At 50.6% G+C, this 18,334-nt stretch overlaps 1 protein-coding gene across 1 annotated transcript in view; it reads left to right on the plus strand.

Annotated features, from left to right (window-relative positions):
• The window catches only part of ptn (pleiotrophin), a 29,734-nt gene that overhangs the window by 9,404 nt on the left and 1,996 nt on the right, over positions 1-18,334 (plus strand). Inside the window, exons 2-4 of the mRNA XM_086146314.1 lie at positions 13,077-13,171; positions 13,795-13,968; positions 15,003-15,164. Coding sequence (XP_086002440.1) covers positions 13,078-13,171; positions 13,795-13,968; positions 15,003-15,164 — 430 coding nt within the window. The 5' untranslated portion in view covers position 13,077. The remainder of the gene's footprint in view (positions 1-13,076; positions 13,172-13,794; positions 13,969-15,002; positions 15,165-18,334) is intronic.

The following is an 18,334-nucleotide window of genomic DNA, read 5'->3' on the forward strand; positions in this document are numbered from 1 at the left end:
CCGTCACCTGCTGGAGGCGAAGCGCCGCTAGGTTTGATTCACGGTGGGCGAAGAAGGGGGGCTGAGTGACAGGATGGAGGTAAACAAGTTAAAAATAGAGTTTTTCCTGCCGTCCAGGAGCTTCTTCCAGAAGCTCACGGCTCCTGTCAAGGTTAGCATGAAATACCTGCAAACACGGCCGGACGGACGATACAATATGGATCATTTCAGACGTCAGGATATGAACGGCTAATGAGGCCCGGGCGCCGTCCCAGCCAGGACGTCGGTAACGAACGCCGCACATTTCGAATTAAAAACATCGGGCTTTGAAAACAAAAGTGTAAATATTCATTTGATCCAGCAGTTACTTCTATTTTCTTTCTTTCTGGGCATAAAAAAACAAATTATGATCTAATTCTAATAGCGGAAATGAGAAGACGGAGTCCTGATGTTGCAGTCACAGATCCCATTAAAAGTTGTGATAATCGTGTAATTGCGGTGTAATTACACCGGCGTCTCGCCTTCGTTCCGTCATTTCCAAACCCAACGCAGAATTTTTCCTGTTTTTGCAAAAGCATATATTTTAATGCCGTAGCTGCTTGTTTGTTCTGCGGCCGATTCCACGTCCGGCCCCTGGAGGCCCGCAGGGGAGGCTCTGCAGAAGATCTTCGGTTTGATCAACTCTGAACAAGTTGTGTTGGGTGGATCCAACTTCGTCTGGAGTAGAAGGTCAGCAGCTCCTGCCTGAAAAGGGAATCTGGTGGGACCAAGTCGCCGTGTCGTTCATGGAAATCGTAGACGAATCCATGGATAGGTGACCGGAGGCCCCGCGGGTGTCGTTCTAACCGGGAAGAAACTAAAATCCACCCGCCGGCTGGCCTCCGACCCGCTCCGCAGGAGGTCTTATAGCAGGACCACCTTTGAGATTTGGACCTTGTTGCTCTGCTGCGGCTTCACGACCAGAAAGGACCGGGCCGGCGTTTGAAAGAGTGGACCGAGTCCTCCAAGTCCCTCTTGGACGATCTGGTGGGCCTCTCAGAGACAAGGTGCTCTCATCTGGTCGGAGATGAGATGTTTCTCCGGGTTGAGGACTTCAAGTACCTCCGGGTCTTGTGGGGGCATCAGCGGTCCAAATGGTGGACCGAGTGGTCGAGAAGAGAGGAGGTTGGTCCGGCTGCTGCCACAGAGAAGAAGCAGAAGATGGTTGGCTCAATCCAGGGTGGTGGGTTTTAGGTTATGGATATCCTGACTCCTTAGCCACCTCAGAGCTAGCTAGCATCCCGCAAAGCATGCCGGGTAAATGCTAGACCTGGACCGCGGATCCCGAAGCGCTAGCTGCTGTAGCATCACCGTTTTCCCCCCCGAGGCGACATCGTTATAGCGTAGCAGCCGTGGCTAATGGCTAACGGGAACGCGGCGGAACGCTGGGATTAAAATCCTTTTTCCCGCGCGAGAGGGAGCATGATTCGTCGGTCACGGCCGACACCGCCGCCTCGCCGCTCGCCAGCGAGTCAAACTCTTACATGAGACCAAAGGGAAGGTAGTTAACGGCGATTCCGCACCTGCTGCTCATGCCGGGGTGGCCGAACATAGTCCTTCAGGGGGAAATAGCGGAAAAAACGGCCAGCGATGATTGCCTCCCGTACCTTAAACAGATTTGTGATTAAAAACCCCCGAAGTCGCTCGGTTGCGGTCACCCTTGAAATTGGACGGACGCGGTCCAGGCGATGGTCTGGACACGCCGCCGACGCTGTTGTTTTACAATCAATAGGCGCTTTTATTCTAGGCTTTGCTTGTCCTGACTGGACGGCGCCGCTCCGCTATGTGTTCTCGGAAATGCTGGAAGTACCTGGTGTTTCGAAGTATTTCCTGCTGAGTCGAAGGACGGCGGCTGGATCTGCTGGAACGAGAACAACAATATCAGTGGGAGTCGCATCCAGCGTGCTGGTTAGCATGCTAACAGGAATTTCAATACAATTCTGGATTTTATAAGCGGTCTCAAACCTGTTTGAGCGTTTTTTCTGTCCTAGAAAATAACATTTATCCTGTTAAATCTAAGGCCAATTTGAGCGAGACAAAAATGGCGCGTCATGACTTCCCGAGCATTGTTTGCTAACTGGCTCACGTCCCTCTCTTTGTCTTGATTGTATTAATATTCCACCCAGCTATTTCTCCATCGTAGAAGACAATCTGCTGTGTTTGCAGGATCTTATCACGTTCTCCGTCATCAAATTCATGGAGAATTCTTGTCACAAGCTTTTCGTGGCAACTGAACCTTAATTTCTAACAACCTGCAACCCACAGCAATGAATGTGATTTAGCTAGCTATGTATGCGTTAGCCTGTGGCTCCCTGTGGTTTTTGAAAACATTTATTATTTGATTAAAATATATTTTTTATTTTTGAAATGTCATTTTAAATTTCAAGATTGCAGATCTTGTAACATCTAAATAAATCGTGTTGAAATATTTGACGCTCTTTCTGCAAGGGCCAGTGACAGGATGGTATTTTTGGTTTGAATTTGGTGTTTTTTTCCCCCATAAATACAAGGACTCAAATTGGCATTGAATATTTTGCTTAAAGGTAAACCTCAACACAATGTCTTTTTTTAGAGTTGAAAATGTTTTGTTGTATGCAGAAATGGAACTTTGTTTTCTCTGCGGTTTACGGATTTAAAACAAAACAAATTTATACATAGCATAAAAGGCAAAACAAACAAAAATAGAGACACACACACACTGTTTATTCATTTTAAATTTTAAGAGGGTTGTGTGGCTCTGGGGGTTTTCTTTACTGTGGGGAAATGGGTCCAAATTTTTGGGGGGTCTCCCCCTATGGGCTTTTCCCTTCAGGGGTCTCCAAGGCAAATCCACTTTTTCCATCTAACCCTATTCTCTGTGTCCTCCTCTCACACTGACTAACTTCATATCCTTGCTCAGTATGTCCATCAATCTTCTCTTTGGTCTTCTCTAGACATGAACAGAGGAGTGTTCATGTCCAAACCATCTGAGTCACCATTTTGTCTTGGTCATACATGTCCTGCACCCCTGTGAAAAAATCCTGCTTTTCCCCTTCAGGAGGCTCCACAGCTAAGCCACCTTCTCCATCTAACCCTAGTCTCTGTATCCTCCCCTCTCACGACATCCCTCAATCTTCTCTTTGGTCTTCCACTACACCTCCAATTCCAGCATCCGTCTACCAATATATTGACATCCCTCCTCTGTACATGACCCAACCATCTTTGACCTTCTCGAACATGTGCCGTCCCTCTGATGGACTCACTCCCGATCCTATCCGTCTTGGTCACTCCCAAAGAGAACCTCGAACATCTTCGTCTCGGTCATGATTTTTGGAGGGTACCTCAACCCAAATGCAAAGACACTCTAAGGAAGTATGGTGCTTTTTTGTCTTTAGGGGTTTATTCCAAAGGAAGTGACCGTGCCAGATCCAGACTTCCTCTGGTGTCGCGTCACGGGAGTCTCAGGAACTTGCTAGGAAAGGTCAGACATAGAATTCTGAACTCAGGAATGACACAAAGATATTGGATCTTACTGTGGAGATGAGGATCCGCCGGGAAAAGCTGACAGGAATCCGGCAGAGGCGTCCGTTCGGAGGCAACCACTCTCGACAACAATCAACCTGCCGGCAGCAGGCTCCTGTTAAGGTCAGCCTGACGAGACCTGATGATCCGCAGGTGTGAAATCATTCTCCTGCAGGGCTGCTGCTCTGTCGGGTTCGGACATAACCCTGCATCCCGACACAAATGGCTCTTTGAGCGGTAAACATTGCCGACCCCAGCGTTCACCCGCTAACAGGGATTCGATGTTCACGGCACAACGTAACATACGTGTCAGTAACATGGTGATAAAACGATAAAACTCCCCGTGTTTATGTAGGAGAATATAAAAAACACGTGGGAAGCGGTTTTGTGTCTGAAATCGATGGAAACGGCCCACAGGGGGTGCGGCATCGCCACGGCGACGACAACAACCTCTATATTTACGGTTACAAGCAGCAGCCTGGCGGTCGTTGTGGCGACTGTCTATATGTGAGTGTGTGTGTGTGTTTTGCGAAGGTGGCACCGTGATGCAGGACGCTAAGGATGACAGCGGGGATTACAAATAATACTCGATTACTCGAAGGGTATTCGCCTTTCCGACGCTTTCAGAGTGACTGTACTTGTAAAGGTGTTTTCTGGCAGGAAAGGGTGAGATTTGAGCGGAAATGCAAGTTTTACTCCATTCTGCGCCAACAAGGCTTGTTTTTCTACGACTGGAAGCGTTTGTATCGTCTCTGGAGGTGCTTGGAGAAGAACTGTTGTTGGTGGAGCCCGGCGTCTGGAAAAAAAAAGGAGAAAAACAAAAGAAAAACAAAGTTGCGGGAGATTAAAATCAAAATATGCAATCTCGTCGGGAAAAAAAAAAGAAAAATGAAGACGTTTGAATTGAAAACGAACCAAAACATTTCTGAAATAAATGCTAGAAAAATAGCGTTAAATTTCAAAATGAAAAAAAAAAAAAAAAATCAATAACGGATATGTGAATAAATAAAAATCCTGTAAATCAGAATGATCTTTTTTTCATTAAATTTAATTTAAATTCCAATTAAGCTAAAATTCAGCCAAAAAATTGCTAAAATTACGAAAAAAAATAATAATAACATAACAAAAAATAGAATTACCACCTAGAATCAGGGGATGTTGTGGATACTGGCACAAATTATTAATCTTTTTAGAACATCATGTCGGCCACCAGACGCAGGAAACTGCTGGATAGAAAAAAAAAACAACAAGCAAGCTTTGCTTTATCCACATGCTTTTCAGAGGATCTTTCCCCTTCGGGAGGAACACGGAGAATCCAGAGGAACCCCATGCAGACATAAGGACACACAAAACACCAACCTGATGAGCAGGTGTGTGTGTGTGTGTGTGTGTGTGTGTGTGTTTTTTGTGGATCTCGAATTGAAATTGTCCATTATTGTGGTCGGAGGAGGACGGAGATACCGGGCTTAATCAGGAGACAAACACAAGGAAGGCCTCTTCATGCAGGACGCTGTTATGAGGAAACGGTGATACACACACACACACACACACACACACACACACACACAGGCATGTGTTGCCTACCGAATCTCCAAATCGGGCGGCGAGTGTCACACAGGAGGGGAGGGAGCAGCGGCGGTGCTAACGGTGCTAACGGAGCTTACGGCAGGTGTGTGTGTGTGTGTGGGGGGCTGCAACTGCAAAAAAAGTGTGTGTGTGTGTGTGTCCATAGAGATGGAGGACAAGAGCCGCCATGTTTGATTGTTGTGTGTGTGACAGATTCCAACAGAGCAGGTGGAGAGGAGACGCTCATTATTATTACTGTGCTAGCACTGTTAAGCTGTCATGTGACTTGGCACTAAAACACACACACACACAAGGACACACACCATTCAGATACTCACACACACATTCATTCAGACACCCACACTTGCACATGCTATTCACACTTATACAAACATATATCCGTGTGCAGGCACACAAACACCCATGCACACGCACACATACAGACACACACAGACACACATGCACATACATGCGTACACACATACATTCAGACACACACACACCCACACAGACACACGAACATGTAAACACACTTGCACGACATCACACACACATGTATACATGTGCAGGTACACAAACACCCATGCACACACACACATACAGACACACATGCATACGCACATACATACATACATTCAGACACACACAAACACACCCACACAGACACACAAACATGTAAACACACGCTTGCACGACATCATACATACATGCATACATGTGCAGGTACACAAACACCCATGCACACACACACGTCCGCGCACATACACACATGTGCACGCCTTATCCACAAACACACACATAAAAATACTCATGCATACTCACACACACAGACACACACACAAATGCATGTACACACAAGGCAAGCACATAACGACACTCGCGGAATCATATGCAAATGCAAAAACACACACACACACACACACACACACACACACACACAGAGGAACACACGTGCCTCATGCACTGTAAAGAACTGTAAGCAGGACAAGAGGTTGGACCTGCAGGCGGGAAAATCCAGAACATCTCCTGACCTTCTGGGTCACATGACCAACCCGACATTCCCTGACCTTTGACCCCGACCCACGAGCGGCTTCTACTCAGGTTCAAACCTCCCCAATGAACCGAGTCCTAGCTTGATGATGGACCTGCTCAGGTGGAAACACACACACACACACACACACACACACACACCTCGGGGTGCTCCCCCGGGGCCGTCTTGAGCGATGGCAGAACGCCTCGCCGTCTGACCTTTACGGAAAACACAAGTCGGCAAACGCGTGGCATTTTCCTCCCATCATCCGCGCCTAAACTCGCCATCCGTCGCCGCCATTCCTCAATTAAGTCGTCGCGCCGCGACGCCTCCCGGGAGAGGAATCCCTCGTATCGCCGCGCCGACACTATTTCCCCTCCCAGCCGCCTCCCTTTTACCTTCCTTGTGTTCAGTGTTTCCTCGCTGTTTCCACGCCTTCTCCTCGTCTGGTCTCAGACGGTCGGAGAACTCAGAAACCTTCGTGAAGAGGCGTTTTTTTTTGATTGAGCGAATGGTTGTCGGTCTATATATGTGGCCTTGCGATCGACCGGCGACCCGATGACAGCCGCGATAGGCTACAGCATCGGCCCTGCGACCCCGAGTGTCACGGGTCTGGAGGCGGACTCGAGCAGGGAACCACACCAAGGCTAGAATGTGTTCGGATGTTTTATTTTTAACCATGGGATGCGGGGTCTTCGCAGGGTCGGGGTCCGATGTTGCACCGGCTGGGTCTGGGCGTAACGGGGTTCTCGCAGGGTTGGGGTCCGGTGGTCCACCAGGGGGTCCCGGTCTACATTCGGGGTCTGGTGGTCCACCAGGGGGTCTCACAAGGTCAGGGTCCGAAGGTCCAGGGGGGGGCCTGGTCCACAAGGGGGTCTCGCAGGGTCAGGGTCCGATGTTGCACCGGCCGGCTGGGTCCGGTCGTAACGGGGGTCGTTGGGCAAAGGGAAGTCCAGGGAAGGGAAGGGAAGGGAAGGGAAGGGAAGGGAAGGGAAGGGAAGGGAAGGGAAGGGAAGGGAAGGGAAGGGAAGGGAAGGGAAGGGAAGGGAAAGGAAGGGAAGGGAAGGGAAGGGAAGGGAAGGGAAGGGAAGGGAAGGGACAACCTAGGTCCGGTCATGACAGGGGTCGTGGGGATCCACTAGGTCAGGGTTGTTGGGCAACCACAATCCCCCGGCACCAGGCAGAGCGTGCCGCTGCCCTTTATAGAAATCTTGATTAGCGGCAGCTGGTCGCTGCTGCAGCTGGCGCCGATTCTGAATTTGACCCGGCCGCGTCTCCTCTCGGTTGCCGAGAGGAGATCGTGACACTGAGTGCAGGATAAGCGTCAGAAGATGGATGGATGTACGCACTGGCTGGTATTGAAATTTCACGGATGAATATCAATCCATCCATCTTGCAAGGAGGCCCAGACTTCCCTCGCACCAACCACGTGGTTCGGCTCTTCTGGTGGGATCTAAGGTATCTTCTCCTGGCCTCCTCCTGGATGGACATGTCCAGGAGGCGTCCTGGAGGAGCGGTGGCTCGACTCCCAGCTTCTCCCAGATGGCAGAACTTCTCACCTTATCTCTAAGGGAGAGTCCGGCCGACACATTTCGGCCGCTCGTATCCGTGATCTTTCGGTCACGACCCACAAGTGGTGACCGTAGGTGAGGGTAAATTGAAAGCATCGCCTTCTGGCTCACATGGAAAGGAGTGCGCTAGCGCTGTCTACCCTGCCCTACCCAAACTCCACAGGGGGTGACAGAGTTTGCGCTGATGCAACAACAACAACAACAACGGTCTGGATGTCGACCCCTGACCCCGCTGCAAAGTCAAACCCCAACTGGAGAAGAAAAGCTAGCTTCTGCATCGTAATGTCGATGAGACGGAGCTGTTGTTGTTGGACCGCAGTTAGCCTCCCGCTAGCCTCCTCTCGTAGCTCCTTGTGGTCCGAGAAGCTTCTTCGGCGGTGGGGAGATGTAACCGGCCGGGTTGTGGGCGGGTCTAGGTTACCACGGCTTCTTATGCAAATGAGAGTTGATCTGCAGAAACGAGGTGGAAGGGGGTTGCTGTGCTAATGGGGTGTCGTTAGGCGGGACGAAGGTACAACTTTTGGGGATTTACCTGGATTGGACTCTGAAAAGCTGAAGCCGACCTTTTCAGGATGTGAAACAAAGGAAACCTGGTGGTATCTTCCACCTGAACTTCAGGTGGAAGATACCGTGGCCTGGTTCTGGTGATTGAACCATTTCGACAAAGATGGCTTCGTTGACCCTTCTTGGACCATCTTTCTTTTCTGGACATCACCGTCCTGTCCCGGTGAAACGTATTCGAGTGAAGAAAATGAAGTCCAGTTGCCAAGACAAGAAGATTTTGACCATGACCTGGACCTGAGAACCTCCACAGACGTTGTTGCCATTGGTTAAAAGATGAACAAACAGGACGCCCTCCTGGACCGGAAGGACACATGCAGTCATGGCTTCCTCCTTGTTGCAGCTCCGCGACCTGATGTCAGGGAGGAAACTCTGGCCGCAGAAACAAAACAAAACAAAAATCACACTCCAGTGAGCAGCTGAGAAAACTCGACTCTTCCCGCCGGTCGAGGAGCGGCAGATCCAGACCGGGATTATCGACGCGGCGGCGAATTGGGATTTTTTTTCATCATAAAACCTATTTAAGCCAATTATTTCTCAGGGTTTCACGAACCTTCGCTCTCTGTGGCTCAGGCTGGGGTTCCACGGTGCAGAATTAAGATGAATTAATAAAGACAAAAAGAGAAAGAGAGCTGGGGAATATTCATCTTTCAAAATACATGTTTGTATTTTTGTAATGAGCGGGGCTAAAGCGCTAGCGCCGCGACCAAGGTGATATATTTGTTTATCGCTGTTTTTTAATTAAAGGACTCCTCTTGCTTCTCCACATGTATCCAGATTGAGATTTGATAAAGTGAGAGGAAAAAAAAAAAAGGGGCCGCTAAAAAGCGATGGTTTAAATGAAACAAACCAGAATCCATTAATCACACGATGATAATGGTTGTGATTATTTTCGCTCGGCCAATATAACTAATAACCCAAGTAATTCCCGTTTTCTCGGGGGCCGTAATAGATTCGTTAACCCTTTCGCCCCCCGCGCCTTCGTCGTGCTCGTCCAATGGGGATCCGCGGCTAACGCTTGACTCTGAGCATCTTAGCGGCTGGTGTTTACCCGCCGCTACAAACCAGGAGTCACCGCAGGTCCATCGATTTGGCATCTACCCCCTCGCGCCCTCCCCCGGTGCGCCTGGATCAATGGGGCGCGGAGGGTTCGATGGGACCGGTACTCGCGGGCCTGCGAGGCCGATCCGATCGGTCGAAGTGCAAGTTAGCTTTACACGCGCTAACAAAGCTACATATCTGTTCATCAATTCATTCGTTCCACGATAGGAGACCGGCGGGCCATTGGTTTCCATCGATATGGTGGCGAGGAACTGCCATTGTCCTTGCGCAAGTGTGTTCCCCATGACATGTATCTCTTGTGTTTGGGGCGCTACATGTACTGCTCAGGAACTCGAGCTGCCTCCATTCCTTCGCTTTCGTCTTCATACCGGTGCCGCTCTAAGCGCTCGGCATCACGTTGTGACGGATTGTGGAAAAATGAAATCATCCAAAGGTACTATTGCCCTCCAGCTTACAACGATAATCCCTTTAGCATCGTAAATCCCAAAATCTTCTGACTATTAAGGCGATCAACATGTTTACACGGCACCTTCTTTTCTTGCTTTTTTTTTCAATAAACGTTTTGTATTTCAGGGAGAAAATGTTGGCATTTAAGGTTATTTGTCTTAATTGAAGCAGAGAAAAAAAAAGAAATACTATTCTGGAGGAGTTGTAGGTGTTTGGAAACGGGGTCTGGCTGGTATTTTGGTCGGGATGGGTTTCATCAGAGGCTGAAGAAGTCCAGAACAAATCCAGCGACCACCATTAGCGAACGGGGGCCGACAAGCCCCGCAAACCCTGCGCCGAAGGTTCCGACGATGTTTCTCGAGGTGCTCGGGGAAAAAAGCAGAAGAGGAGTTGGAGGCTCTCGAGGGGCTTCGGTGGAGGATGAGGTGTTGGCGGGCCGGCTGGTGAACCAGGCTCATAAACTGCTATCGGAGTTCAGCTAATTAGTTAGCGCTAGTGGTTAGCGCTCCCTGGTCGGACTCCTTCCCCTGCGGAGTTTCCATGTTCTCCCCGTGTCTGCAAGGGGTTCCTCAGGGTTCCCCACGTTCCTCCAACAGTCACATGTTGGAGGTTCAGTGGAGATCCTACAGGTGTCAAACTCCAATACACAGTGGGCCAAAATTCAAAACCGGGACAAAGTCGCGGGCCAACATTGATATTTGTTGAAAAAAATCATCCTCCAGATTTAACAACGAACCCAAACAAGTTTTGCTTAAAAACAAAATATGGAACAATCATAGCTTGATACCAGACAGTATATATCTTAATATTGCACACATGGAAAATCCTGTTTTCTGCCAAAGTAGCAGGGCACCAGTATTAGCATAAGGTCGCTGCTATTACTACTGTCAACAGAGGGGAGGCCGTTTATGGGTCCTGTTGTGATTTTTAATGCCGAAAAAACAGCAGAAAAATCTGGGATTTGCAGAATTAGCGACACATTCACTGTAGATTAACCGGCTGGCCTTCTCCAAGAGTCATTGGTGTGGCTTTGCGGGACAAATATTATTACAGGCCAGAGTTTGACACCTCGGGTGTCCAGACATGTGAACGAGAGGCTGAATGGTGGACCCGCGAACGGACGAATGTAGAAAAAGATAACATAAAGAGTCTGTAGATCGAAATAATTGCAAAGCCGGGACGGGAGTTGAAGGATGTCGGAATCTCCCGATCCATCCCATCATCTGTTCTGACTGACGCCCGTTTGGAAGAGGAACTTGTCTAATTTGTTGAAGGGGACGAAACGCTCATCTGCGTTTTTTCTATTTTTTGCTCACTAAAGAGAAATCGTCGGACTCAGTTCAGCAGCGAAGCCCAATTTCCCCCCTTTCGCTCAATGTCATCAACGCCCGGCTTTTCCAGGCGCCGTCGCTCCGTCTGACTGAGCGAGGAAGAGGCTTTCTTATCTCTGACTTTCTTTGCCTGGGAGGACGATCTCTATCGGGGCGGCTCTCCCGTCGGCTTCTCTCTTTCCAAACTCTTAGAAGCCATTGTACGCTCTCCTCGCGTTTTGGGTTTTCGGGTTATGGAGATGAAAAGCCGGCGAAAAAAAAAAAAAAAAAATCCTAAAAAGTGTCAACAATGAAGCCAAAATAAAGAAAAAAAATACCGCGAGACGGGAGTATTTAATTGAAACGGGGGGTTTTGTCTGGGCGCCGCCGCCGTCAGAGAAGTATTAATCAATAGAGCGAAGGATCCAGACGACTTTCTGCGGGAAGGCAGGCGACACTCGCAGCCACGAGGCTCATTATGAGCTTCAAAGAAACTCCGGCAGACATTAAATCCTGGATGAAAATGCATTAAATTAGCATCTAATGACTAAATGTAAGGTTCTGAATACCTGATTTGAATACCAGAAGGCCTCACAACAGAACTGAGAACCGAGTTTCGCTAAGTCTGAAGAGGAGAGGGAAAAAGAAGTCGGGGAGTGCGAATCGATGGCCGGCGCCGGCGCCCGATTAATTAAAATTGACAAACGGATATTATATCCCCGCCGGTTCTCTGCCGTTCTGAAGGAACTCAAACACTGTCAGTCGGTAGAAAGAAGGAAAATGGCGGCTTCGAGTCGTTTCGCCAGATGAGCGATAGCAAGGGGCGTGACGTCAGCCGTCAACGCAACCTTTCCCTGCTCTGATTGGTCGAGAGGCGGAGTTCAACCCGAAACCATCGCAGACGTACGACCAATCGCACGTCTGGACGACGGAGGAACTGGAGAACCCTGAGGAACCCCAAGTAGGAAGGCCCTCGGTGGAGGACCTTGTTGGTTCGGGGAAGAGGCGCGAACCGCTGCAGCATCCGCCTTGGTGATTGTTGTCGTTTGCGTCTGACGAACGGGCGCTGACAGACGAAATCCATCCGTGCAAAACCGCGGTTCGAAGCCACGGAGCTTCTCGGTTGAGCTTCGCTGTTGAAGGTCTTTAGCGTCCAGGGCACATTTGGGCGAAGCGGCACAGGCGGGTAGCGGGTAACTCTTCCGCAAGGAACCGCACGGCGCCTTGAAGACCCAACAAGTGCACGAAGCTGCGAAGGAGGTACTTGTGGTGTCTATCGGCGATGTTCTTAGCTCAAACCCCGGATTTCAACCAAACATGAGGACTGTGAGGTCCAGACAAAGCAAGAGCCTCCTGCAAATGGAGGTCCACCTTCGGACGGTACCTTCAGGGTCATACATCAGTGAGTGGTTGGCAGTTTTGCCCTCGCGGTGACGGTACCTTGCGTTCGGGTCGACCGGAACGGAGATCAAAGGGCGAAGAAGAATTAGCAGTGAATTAGCTTGCGATGCTACGACGTGACCCGCTGTCAGACTTCCTCTTCCGAAAAACCGGCAAAAAGAGCAAACGCGACAGACGGAGGGATCTGCCTTCTGCTTCCAAACAAGCCGGTTTGTGGACTCCGGGCGCATCTTCATCAAGATCTGGAGGGGGGAGACTTCACGGCGGAGTGCTTCCCGACGTCAGCGGCGGTTAATCACGCAGACGCTGACAAGCATCACTTCATATCTCTGATCACAAAGAGCGGCTACGGCTGACATTTAAACTCCGAGAAGGAAGAGGCGGAGGGTACTTCGTAGCAACTGCGGCTAAGTCGGTAGAGCAGGGCGTACCTCTGCAATCAGAAGGCTAGCGGTTATATTTCCGAGCTCTTCCTGTCACTAAACCCCAAGTGGCTCTGACTTGTATGCTTGGCGCCTTGTGTGTGAGCGAGTGGGTGAATGCTACGTGAAAGCGCTACATCAGTGGAGACCGACTTCCACGCTAACGGCTCGCATGTTTCACTTCCAGGATGCGCGGACAGAAGCAGTGGATGCAGGTGGCCGTCACGGCGCTCCTCGTACTCACCGTGATGGCGGCGGAAGGAGGCAAAGCGGAGAAACAAGGTGGGCGAGGAGCCTTTCCTGAGAATGACGCTCGCTGTTAGCTCCTTGACAAATGACACGACCCCAACAGGAAGTGATTAAAGTTAACATTAGCATCTTTTCCCGCACCTTTAGAAGAAATGCTAAGTAAAAAAATGGCTGCTGACGGGATCATGACCATCTTCTCTCGTGACAAGCCGACGAAGACAGGTGCTTGATAGATGTTGTGAAATGCTGCGCATCCTTAGCTTGTTGATCAACTTCTGGGCTTCTCCCTTCAGGGGTGGCGTAGCCGCTGCGTAGCCATAGCGATGGAAGCACATCAGACAATGGAACGCAGATAATGCACTCTTGCGACCGTTAAATTTCATTCACGGTATTCAACGCATGCTATCGCTACATGTTATTATATTCAGTATTGATCTTTTATCGAGTTCTTGCATGAGATTTTCTTCCGATCGAAAACGATCACAGGCTGGTTTCGTCGGGCGGAAAAGACGCCTTCGGGTTTGAACTAATTGCGCGTCCTTTAAGGATTTTCCGTTAATGCATTTCTTATTATAACTCAATAATACTTCTCGTTGGCTGGAACATAAATCGCGCTGTAATAAACCAATATGGCCGACGGCGGTTTGGTCCCGCAGGGAAGAAGGAGCGTAAGTCGGACTGCGGCGAGTGGCAGTGGAGCGTCTGCGTCGCCAACGAGGGCGACTGTGGACTCGGCACCCGGGAGGGAACTCGCACCGGCGCCGACTGCAAGCAGACCATCAAGACCCAGCGCTGCAAGATCCCCTGCAACTGGAAGAAGAAGTTCGGAGGTGAGGAAGAAGAAGCTCCCGTGAGCGAGGCCCGGTAGACGAGGTCCCGGGATCTTCTACCGCAGCGGCGTTATCCGATATCCGATCGGGGCTCGTGAAACTGTCCGATTGATTTCATCTGTCGGCGCTTGTTTGTCACATGACGGCAGTAGAGGAAGCAGATCGATTGGAAAGCGGAGTCGGAGTATCCGTGTTCTCCACGTGTCTCCAAGGGGTTCCTCTTGGAGACCCTACATTGTGGACTTGTATGCTCCCCTCGCTGCCCCTTAGGCTCCGCCCCCTGCGACCCTTAGGCTCCGCCCCCTGCGACCCTGACTGCAGAAGTGTCCGAATCCGCCCCCTGCGACCCTTAGGCTCCGCCCCCTGCTACCCTTAGGCTCCGCCCCCTGCGACCCTGACTGCAGAAGTGTCCGGATCAGGCGTCGCCAACCCGTGGCTCCCTGGGGTTTTGGAACAAAATCAACGAGTATTTAATTAAAATGTATTTTATTTTAGTTTGTTCATTTTTTGTAACATCTAAATAAAACAAAATAAATGAAATAAATGACGAAAATGTTTTTGTCAAACAGAGAGAGGAAGGTGTTTTCTAGTTTACTGTCGGTAGATCATTTAAGCTCGTTTTTCTTTTTTTTTTTCATAAATGCAAGAAGGATTCAAATAGACGTTTGTTTAAAAATCACCTTCAGCCCAACAAGTGCAAAATATTGTGTTGAACGCAGGAGAACTAATTTAGTTTTCTCTGTTCCTTGATTTATAAAACACATATTTTGTTTATACACACCGAAAAAAAAAAAAGAAAACTCATATGCGGTTAATTCATTTAAATTTCAAAAGGATTCCGCTGTGTTTTCTCCACCGTGGAGAAACGACTCCAAATGTCTCTTTGACGGTAAATTTTCCCGACCCGCGGTCGAAAAAACGAACGAGCGAACATGAAAACGAAAGCGTCCGAGAAGAACTTGTTTTTATTAAAGGGCAAACCGAAGCTCTGGTGCAGCTTCGCCGCCTGATCCGACTCTCCTCTCTTTTCCAAGGCGAGTGCAAGTACGACTTCCAGGCGTGGGGGGAGTGCGACCTGGCGACGGGCAAGAAGAACAGGACGGGCGTGCTGAAGCGGGCGCTCATGGACGCCACCTGCGCCGCCACCGTCACGGCCAGCAAGCCGTGCGGGAAAATCCCCAAACTCAAACCGCAAGGTGAGTCCAATCCTGCGCGGAAGAAGAAGAAGAAGAAGAAGCGCCGTCTTTACCTCGGGTTAAACTTGAAAGCGAACTCGGCGCCGCCGTCTAGCGGACGAATGGCGTAACAAGGTGCGAACGGCGCCCTTTTCGGCGTTTCTCGACGGAGACGTGAAGACGAGGAGGAGAAGAACTCCCGCTTTTTGTATTTGTCTGTCAAATCTTCATAAACAGTTACGGGGAGTCGGTTTGTTTAATTAATTCTAGCTGAAGGGGTGTTTACAGCGCCCGTGTTTGTTTCTGCTGCAGAATTGCTAATCTCCTCTCCGACAGTGGGGGGGGGGGGGGGTCGGGGTATGTATGTGTGTGTGTGTGTGTGTGTGTGTGTGTGTGTCGGGGGGTATTTTGTGTCGTTTTAATTAAGCCGAAGCTGAAAGGATGCGCGGCTGTGATTTTTACAATGAGAAATAAAAAGAGTCCATCCCGGACCGTGACGGTTTCCAACGCCGCCAAATCCCGCGAGGCGTCGGCCGGACTTTCGGCTCAGGAGGCGACCGGGCCCGGAAGTTCTGGGAAGGTGGATGTTTTTTCTTTACTTATAAGGACCGTGGAAATGTTTCCTCGCCGCGTGACGATGGATCGCGGCCCGGACGGGGAAACCGTTCTGCGCTTCGTCGCCCGGGAAGGTTTTATTTTCGGGTTAAGCGGCGACCCGAGCGAATCGATGGTGTTAATTCTTTTAAACGAGGGTGTAATTGACCCGCTTTATCTAAACGAAGGAACGCCTAATCGCCGGCGCCGGCCGCCGAGCGCCGCCTTATCGCGCACGGCAGATGACCGCGTTTCCCCCGGCGCCCTAAATCAGCTGGATGGCGAACGCGGCGGCGTTCTCCTCAAGGTTATTTTTCTTAATCCAATATGGAGTCAGAGCAGCGGCTCTCAAACTTCCTGCTAAAGTCTCCTCCTCGCTTTCCATGAGTGTGTGTGTGTGTGTGTGTGTGTGTGTGTGTAGAAGTGTCATGGTACCTCAGGTTCATTCACCGCCGCCGACGCAAAAACGGCGAAGCTGAGAGGACGGTTTCACAAGAGGCGCCCCTGAACGCCACATCTGCACCATCAGCCGCCCTTTCAATCTCAGGGCTTGGAGGAGATGGTCGCCGTAGACACACACACACACACACACACACACACACACACACATCGCTTCCAGAAGATGACTCGGAGAATCCAGAAGAAACTCTAAATATGTTTGACAGCTCTATTTTCCTGTGTTTGTCGCCTGTCTGTGTGGAAAAAAAGGAAGAAAACGTGAACGTGTGTGTGTGTGTTAGCTCATTAACAACAGTTCATTTAGCCCTTTGTGTGTGTGTGTGTGTGTGTGTGTGTGTGTGACCACACACCTTCCCGCGCATCGATCCTAATGAAGGTGCGGGGAAGCGGAGCGCGGATGGCGGCGGGAAGGCGGCCGCTATCTGAGAGAAGGTCGGATTCCCCGAGTCTGCCGGTCGGAAGATAAGCCCCGGGAAGCGGAGGGGTTGGTGGGCGACGAAGAAAAGGTTGTGTGTGTGTGTGTGTGTGTGTGTGTGTGTGTGTGTGTCCACAGCAGTGGGATCAGAGGGCTTATGGAAAATTGTTTGGCTTCGGGAGCGACAGAAAGAACGAGCGGAAGGAGAAGCCAAATCTGCAATTCTGAATATCTCCCCGGGTTGGAGAGACAGGCGTCCCCTGGGGGGGCGGCGATGGCGGCGGCGGCGGCGGCGGCGGCGGCGGCGTGCCGCAGCACCGTGGAGGCATCTGCTCAACATAATGGTGGAGAGAAATCACCCCGGGAGAGACCGCGGGGCCGAGGTCCGAACCCCGCCGGGCGGGGAAGGGGATGAATCCGGATCTGGAGATGTTCGTGAGATGCGGCGTTCCTGGTCCGACCCGCAGGCGGCGCTCTGACTCTTCAGCAGGACACGCGTGATGGAACACGTCTCCACGGATGCTTCCAGACAGAAGCCGTGAGAAGAAGAACCTTTGGCTTCTGGGACACAAGCATTCGTGACCCGCACCTCCAGCGTGGAAGGAGAAGACGGACTGGAGGTGGAATCATCATTTTCAGATGGTTCGAGGGGTTTTATCTTCTCCCTGCGCGGTGAAGAACCCCGTTAGCCGTTAGCTAACGCCGCACTTAGAGGTTCCTCTGCCAGCCCTGGAAACCCCTCTGAGGCTTAGAAGACCAGAAGAGCTCGGATCTCCTCCACGGTCCGTTTCTCGCTTCTTCTGTGCGTTTCATCCCGTGACCACAACAGTTTTTAAAAATGGAGCTCCACAGTCTGCAAGTATCAGCTAGCGGACGTAGCTAATGAGCTCCACCAATCACCTTCATCCCCAAGTTCTAAGTGCAGGAGCTGAGATGTTTCCAGGAGTTGAGCTCCACGGCTCCTGGTTCCCCCGTTGTGCGAATGCAACAAAAGAGATGCAGCTTGTTTTGAAATCTAGGAGCCGCAGAAAGCTAACCGGTGCTTGTTAGCTTACACGGACGCCGCCGCGCTTCGGGCGCGACGTTGGCGTTCGCGGCCGGTCGCGGGGAAAAAGGAGACGTCAGAATTCTCGTCCCGTTTTGAAAAGTTTTGAGAAGAAAGACAAAGTTGTTTTTTTTTTCGCCGGCGGAGCTCCGAGCGAGAGGGAGCCGGCGACAGGCCATCAGTCATTCAGCCGCGAGGACGCCGCTGTCCGACGGCGTGAGAAGAGAGCGCACACACTCCCCCAGAGACGGCGTGTTTGTCACACACACACACACACACACACACACACACTCACAAGCTGAACATTTGCATATATAAATATGGAATTGCGATGGAGGAGTGGTCGGCGATGCGGAGAACAAGCAGAGGCTTGTAAAAGTGCAAATCCGGCGGCGTTGGAGGGCGAGCCCGCCCTCGTTAGCGGTGAAGGACGAAGAGAACGCTACGTGGAACCCCGAAACACCCTTCACCTCTGACAGAACCCCCCGGCGGAGCCGGAAACAAAGCAGGGGAGACCAACAAATACAAGGAGCAAGACGTTTTTTTTTTTGTAAACATCCCAAGAAGAAGAAAAGTATGGAAGAGTGGCTCCGGTTCGGAGGGGTAGGAGTGGAGGTGGAGGACGGCTTTCTGCCCGACGGAGCGAAAAGATGACAAGAAGCGAGCCGACGTCCTGAA

The sequence above is a fragment of the Fistularia commersonii genome, chromosome 5, assembly GCF_037954325.1.
Source record: "Fistularia commersonii isolate RoL2024-O1a breed Wild chromosome 5, RoL_Fcom_v1.0, whole genome shotgun sequence".
In the NCBI taxonomy this organism is placed as follows: domain Eukaryota; kingdom Metazoa; phylum Chordata; class Actinopteri; order Syngnathiformes; family Fistulariidae; genus Fistularia; species Fistularia commersonii.